This window comes from Pundamilia nyererei, unplaced genomic scaffold, assembly GCF_000239375.1.
Source record: "Pundamilia nyererei isolate P.nyererei 1_Seehausen unplaced genomic scaffold, PunNye1.0 scaffold00089, whole genome shotgun sequence".
In the NCBI taxonomy this organism is placed as follows: Eukaryota; Metazoa; Chordata; class Actinopteri; order Cichliformes; family Cichlidae; genus Pundamilia; species Pundamilia nyererei.
Genome location: NW_005187490.1, coordinates 1175260 through 1182651, shown reverse-complemented (window position 1 = coordinate 1182651; position 7392 = coordinate 1175260). Strand labels below are relative to the sequence as shown.

Genomic DNA, 7392 nt, shown 5'->3' with positions numbered 1-7392 from the left:
GCTCCCGCGGTAATACACGTTCCAGCCATGTATTCCAGCCCTAACCCTTACCTTATCCCTAACCTTACCCAGCACTTTAATGACGTTAGATAGTGTTTTTCAAAGCAATTTAAGTAAAACAAATGTACATGTGTAGATTCATTCTTCACATTCATCAGTTCTCATGTTTCCTCATTTTTCCGATCTCGTGATATATGGACGTGTTGGGTGCCCGGAAGCGTAATATACAGACGATTTGTCACCTAGTGTAAAATGTTACGCTTTGGGAGTGAGAATGTGTTGGAAGCCACCAACAGCACAAATGATGTCGAGAGGTCTTTTAGAATCACTCCAGTTAGTGAAGGTGATGCTGATCGGCGCCATCGACCAATGAAATCAGTTACGCCACTCAAAGTTGTTATGAAGGGTTAAACTCTCTATTGTAGCATATCAGGCTAGAAACATGATGTTAATGGTGTTAGCTTTGCATTTAACAAGCAAATTGACTCACTTTTGGAGCCTCAAGTGGCCATTGGAGGAATTGCGGTTTTTAGTATTTCATTATTAATCACTGAGATTGTCACTTTGTGCAGCACACAAAGACTTCAACAGTCTAATTCAGAATAAATGATGTATAACCAGTAAATTCGAGTTCAGTTAGGGTGCTCAGTACTCATTCACTAGATCTACCTTCAAGCCATCTTAGAGTCGCGGCTGGATGATTATGATGCATTTATAATCTTTTATAAAGGGCTGCAAGGGGAAATTAAAATGAGAAATTCATCATCGGGTGAGGCATGTTGCTCTGACAATTTAGAAAATATTAAGAAATATTACATTCACACTTTGCAATGTTTAGTTAAATGTCGCAGCAACACTTTAGCTGTATATGTCAATGCACTGTACCAGAGCTTATTATAACACTATCAAAATCAACCTCATCCACAGCTGCCATTGTCGGAGACTTAGGAGTGACATTTCAGAGTTTGGCCCGATTTGGCAAGATTGCTTTTGACATTATACTGACTTGACGTTATATTGCCCTAATGGGTGTGGTTTTTGTTGTTGTTGTTGTTGTTTTTTTGTTTTTTTTTAGCTCATTCTGACAAATCAGAAGTAGCCTCCTCTGCGTTGTCAGGGATAGTTTATAGCTGAAAAGGTGACTTTGTAGTTTTTGTTTTGCTGGTATCTTCATCACCTACTGAGAAGAACTTCAAATAAATAAATACTTTACATTTTTTATTTACCCTGCTCTGTTCCACTTTAATCAATATATCACCCTGAGGTAAATTTGAGGTAGGTTTGAACATGTTGTATATCTGCCTCAAAGATCCGAAACCAAGAAAATATCAGGGAATGTTTTTATTTATTTATTTTTTATGACTTGCTAGAGTGTTACACTCATTCTGGCAAGGCTGGAATGAAAACACAACAAGAACAGAGCTGGTTCCCACATCCATGTGTATTTTTTGTCAGGTTTTAAGCAGCAGGAAGGGAACATGGGTGCAGAACATGACTTAGACAAAGGTTGGAGGCAGAGTGGAGGACTGCCTGTGTCGGATATCAGTATTGACTCAAGACGATCGAACACATGCAGAGCAGAAAGAGGCGTCAGAAGATGATGCTCTTGTTTGTTTTCTTCCCATAAAGCAGTTGTGAGTTTCTTCACGCTAATTCTTTTAGTCTTTACATAACCATTGTTCTTTTACTTAATCTGTGCTGCTTTGTGCTGCTGGCCTGAAACTGACATGGCATATGTAGGGTACCTTCGTGAACACTGACTACTGAGAACCAGTGAGTTCACTGCAGGGCGTTGCATGTTTCGTGACATAACAAATGTCTGACCTGCTTCTCTACGGGGGAATTAAGGATTGGGTAACACTGATAAGAGGCATTTTCTAAAATATCATGAGTGATGCCGATATTCCATTCTCATTATCAGAACATCCGATTCTGCTGTTTAATCAAACCTGCTGGGGTTTCATTTTTCCTTTAGCATCTGGTGTTGTGACGCGTGTCCTGCAGCAAAAATGAGACGAGTGAATGAAAGCATGGATAGGAGCAGTAGAAATGTAACAAACTACTTTAATGCAGTAGAGTTTTAATGTTATTTATTTATTCCATAACTATTCCTATGTCATGCTATATTTTATGCTTTTTTTTACTTATTATTTTGTAGTTAAATTAACTAAAAACTCTCATTATTTGTTATGGTTTTTATGGTTGCTATAATGTGACATTAGCAGCATTCTGCATAAACAGTAAGATTATTTTAGGTGCTCCTACAAAATGCAAGGTGCTACTCATTTTTTCCCCCCACATGCTTCAAAGAGCTCTCACCTAAGGCTTTCCTTGCAATATTTATATTTTTTCTAATTCAAGAAGAGTGATGGTCTTTTATCACATATATGTTAACAGAAAGAGGTCAAACTGTTTAGTTAGAGAGAAGAATAAAACAAACACCCAAAACAATGTTTGCATAGGACTCTGTGAAAGTGCATCCATGCTGCTTACATAGGAATTAAGAGGGTAAGTAGCAGACAGGTTCTGCTAATGAAATGTGCTTGATTAACTGATCATGAGCAAATGTGCCCACCTCTATAAAAGTGCAGGTTTTGGCAGCTTGCTCATCTGGAGCATTCAGGTCTGTTTTAATGCCAAGGAGGAAAAACATCAGCAATAATCTGGGAAGGCTTATAAAGTAATTTCAAAACAATTTGAAGTTGAGTGAGAAAGATTATTCACAAGTGGGAAACATTTAGGGCTGTTGTCAATCTTCGTTTGATGATTTGGGCTTGTTTTGCAGCCACACAATCTGGGAATCTTGCAGTTATTGAGCTGATGATGAACTCCTCTGTATACCAAAGTGTTCAATGTGAAGCCATCTGGCTGACAGCTAAAGCTAAGGAAAAAATGGGTCATTCAGCAGAACAAAAATCTCAGGAACAGCAGCAGATATACAACAGAGTGTGTGTGAAAAAGAAAAGAATCAAGGTGCTGCAGTGGCCCAGCCAAAGCCCAGACTTCAGCCTGAATGAAAGGCTGGCCCTAAGAGAGGCGTGCATAAACTAATGCCTGCAGGACTTAATGAAGTGAAGCAACATTGGAAGGAGTGGGCCAAAAGAAATGTGATGGACTGATAAAGTCATATAGGAAATAATTATTTCAGCTTGTCATTATTATTAATAATTGAATTTAAATGTATTTAAATGTATTTTATTTGTATTTATGTATTTATATATTTAGCTACAAATACCTGAAGGTAGGTAGACTACAGGAAGGTGCTAACAAGTTAAAGAAATGATTAAGTTACCTGACTATATCAAGCATTACCTTGACAAAGGCCACTTTAGGGTACTATAGAGTAATTTGTGTTCTCTACTCAAATGAATAACCTGCAGTCACCTCTGTCACTTCAAGTGTTTCATTCAGTTAAAAAAAACACCCCAAAAAACAGTGCAACTCCTGAAGATCTTTGTGGTAAACATTAATTATTGCAGTAGCTGACGCAGACTCTACAAACATATGTAAATGACCATAGACCCCAAAGATGAGCCACAGGAGCTCTGTTTGTATTCCGGTCTTGTCTCTACTGCCATCTGTGAGATTTTGAAAGGGCAAACAGCTGTACAGCTCCGATCATCTCGATCGTGCCATCGGCAGTCTGTTGACCATGTCCCCCGAATGAGCTAATTTTAGCCCGGTGAGATTAGATTAGTATCTATTTGTGCATGCTCTCAACACCCAAAGGGCTCAAACATCACACTTCACCTAGTCACATGCAAACCCACTTGGCATCACCACGGAAACAGTGTCTGTTCTCTTAAAAGCAGCACGCTTTTCTAGGGAAACAGTGAGCGGATGGTTTTGTATATAATAATCTAAAAACATAATTAAATGAACAAATGGGTGGAAATGATCATATGCAGGTCACTGTATTGGTCAGAAAAATTAACTATAGTTATACTGAGATTCATATGAACAGTCTGTTTGCATACAGAGGAGCATATAGTCATTTAAGTGTTTGCATTTTTGAGGATTAAAGGGCAACCTTATAGTATAATTATATTTTTTAATCTTTCACCAGGTGTATTTAATTATTCTTCAAAGTACAGGCTAAAGTATGCTGCGTGCCTGTAAAGCAGTGAAGGCATGTGTAATGTGAATTTAATTAGCTGCCATAGGGAATGACTGTGCGTGTTTGAGCCTGTCTCCTTATAGAGTGTCTGCATTTGCTTTGGTGTGTATCCTTACCTTCAGGTCAGTGAGATGTCTAAATTATTCTCATTATAATGTTGTCTAAACTGAGATTAATTTGGGGGAAAAAAAAAAACCCAACACCTTCCTGTGCTAACTATAGGTTAGCGTGACTGAATTTTGGCAGCGTACATCTGAGGGAGCTTTGATCTCACGTGGTTATTATATCGTGCTGCTTTAGCTGTCAGTCAAACAAATGATGCAATTCTTTGCGAATCCTTGTTTTCCCTCAAACAAACTTGCTGTTCAGAATATAAAGCACTTCATCCCCTGGATTCAATGGGAGCAGGTGTGGCTTGAGCGATTGATAGAAATAAAACAGAGAAACAAAAGATTTTAGGTTTCATATTAAGAATTCTATGTCTGCGTTCATAAGGTAAACAGATGAAACTGAGGCTAAAAAAGTATACACATGTCCATGTATTACCATGAATGCAGAAACTAGTTCAATTAAAACAATCCAATAGACGCCAATCTGCTCACTATCCTCTGTGTCTAAACCCTTACTGTGGTTGCTGATAACAACACAGCGCCCTCAATTCCTCAGTTACTTTCACCACTCACTCGTAGCATCTGGCTTCAGAGAAGCAAAATGATTACGGTCATAAAGCTCTTTGTCACATTTTAAAGTGACAGTGTTAATGTGAGGATGGCTGCATCTGTCTTTTATATATAGCCTATGGAAAATGCTCAGAAATGGCATTTTTCTAGATAGTAGAAGTAGCTTTTTGCTTTTATGTTTTCATCTGATTCCTCTTCAAGTTTCTTCCTCTTTTTTTCCAGCTGTTGTGTTGATGAAATCAGAGCGCTGGAGTCATCTGCACATTGAGCAGGTTCTCAAAGTGAATGAGTCTAAACTTTCACACTTCGGTGCGGATTGTCTTATGTGTTTACGCGAACTTGTTTAACTCGAGAGGACAGCGCAGTGAATATGAACTCGTTCAGATACAGAGACGTCAGGCAGACAGGACGCGGGCTGATAACAGCTACTGCATCATGTAATGCCACTGACTCAGGCTAAACACTCAATGCTCGGCAAGCAGCCAGCTCAGAGGAGTTAGGTGGAGACAGATGGTAAAACAGGCAGATGGGAAATAAGGAGGGAGAGCTTGACGGATGAAGAGGACACAGAAAGAGGTCGACAGGCTGAGGGAGTGATGATGTGTGTGTATAAAAGCAGAAGGAGACGGCCGGGTGGACAGAAAGGAGCCGGCGTTTTAGGAAATGAATACACTGACAGGTAAACAAGCAGAGAGTGAGTTGCTAACAGAAGCACGCGAGCGGGAAGGAAGACTGAAGGCTAGTGTAGACGTGAGAGGTAAAGGACATCAAAGCAGATAATGAAACCTGACCTGCACTGCTGTGTAATAATTATAGTACATCAGCAGAGGAGATGTGTAGCTCAATTATTTATTAATTATGATTTAATTGTTACCCGGGAAAATAAACTTGGAAGTAATAATAATAATAATAATAATGGATTGCATTTATATAGCGCTTTTCGGGGCCCTCAAAGCGCTTTACAATTCAACTATTCATTCACTCTCGCATTCACACACTGGTGGAGGCAGCTACAGTTGTAGCCACAGCTGCCCTGGGGCAGACTGACAGAAGCGAGGCTGCCATATCGCGCCATCGGCCCCTCTGGCCAACACCAGTAGATTTAATAATCTATTAAAATACATAGGATTGGGCACCGGATCGTGGAAACTACCTGCTTCCCCGCTATGTTTAATAAAGTAGCCAAGACAGACCTCACGAGAAGCGGGCCACATATGCAGTACGCCTTATAAGTAACTTTTAAAAGATCATAATATATCTCATTCAAACTATATATGTCTATATGACATTTATACATATATATTTATATCATCTCTTTCTCATTGTCTTTCTCCTCCACTGTTCTCTATCCTTGCTCATTTCAAACCTCTTCTGAAGGGCTCTAACACACAAAAATGTCCATAAATTTATTATCAGTATTGTCACAATCATTTAGCGTCAGCAGATTAGCCATGTGACCCTCCGGTCTCCTGCCAGGTGACAAGAGCTTGCAAAACAACAACAACAATAACAGCTGGTTATATGCTAACACTGTAGCAGCTGATGTTAGGCTCTGGTGTTCTAAAAATCAGAGTTTCTCTCTGATAAATAGGTTGATTACATTCTCACATCGTATTCGCTGAGCCCGCAATATTAGATCTAAGATTCAGTAAGGCTGGCTAACTAATAATGGCAAAAACCAGTTCGGGATATCCTCAAAAACTCATTTTAGTATCGCTTTCATCAGACAGCAGTGAGCTTCACTAACTCATTAATTCATATTAGACTCTTTTCAAAAGGTTTTACAGCCTCCTCCAGAGTAAATAGACGTTTACTGCTGAGGTAAACAGCAGGCTGACAGCCTACACTCTCTACCGATGAATGGTGTCCAGGGTTTTTGAGGTGACTCAGGGGTGAAAAAGTAAAAATACTGCAAATTGAATCTCTCTTGGAAGACTAAAATATGTTTTTACTACAGTGGCTATCATTGCTAGGGTTATGCATTTGAATTGGGAGGGCTAAGAAAAAACAATTCAATTGACTGCAGTATACAATCTACTGACATCCAGGGGTGAACGTTTTCAAACGTTACCTTTAACAAAGTATTTTTTTCTATTTCTGTTCCACATGGGTTCAACAGCCTGAGTTTAAAAACAAAAAACTGCAACTCACGCCATAAAAGTGTAAACCAGAAATAAATAAATAAATAAATAAAAATATGATCTTAGGGAACTGTCAGTGTTATTATTTATAGAAAGGAGCTCCATCCAAAATCAGAAGTTCTGGTCTGCATGTGTGTATCTTTAGAAAATACTAAAAAATATCCCAAAGTAAATTTTAGATGGTAAAAAGACTCAAATGAGACTTTCCCATATTTCTATGAATTTTGTTATTGTTTTTACTTCAGATTAGATGGCAAACTGCATTTCATTGTTTGTGTTAGATACTTTATCAAAGACAATAAATTGAATCTAATCTAATCTAACCCCCTATTTCTGTCTCTCTGTCTCCAGCTCTTGAGTATCATAATCTCAACACGTCTGCAGCAACCAAGAACTACTGGGTCATAACGGGTAAATTGCACGTATGCGCACACACACACACGCGCGCACACAC

The 7392-nt window shown here is 38.9% G+C and overlaps 1 protein-coding gene across 2 annotated transcripts in view; it reads left to right on the top strand.

The window, feature by feature from the left end:
* kiaa1549la (KIAA1549-like a) overlaps nt 1-7392 on the top strand; it is a 116956-nt gene that overhangs the window by 56717 nt on the left and 52847 nt on the right. For both annotated transcript variants that reach the window (XM_013912428.1, XM_013912427.1), the window contains exon 8: nt 7290-7349. In XM_013912428.1, the coding sequence (XP_013767882.1) occupies nt 7290-7349 (60 nt within the window). The remainder of the gene's footprint in view (nt 1-7289; nt 7350-7392) is intronic.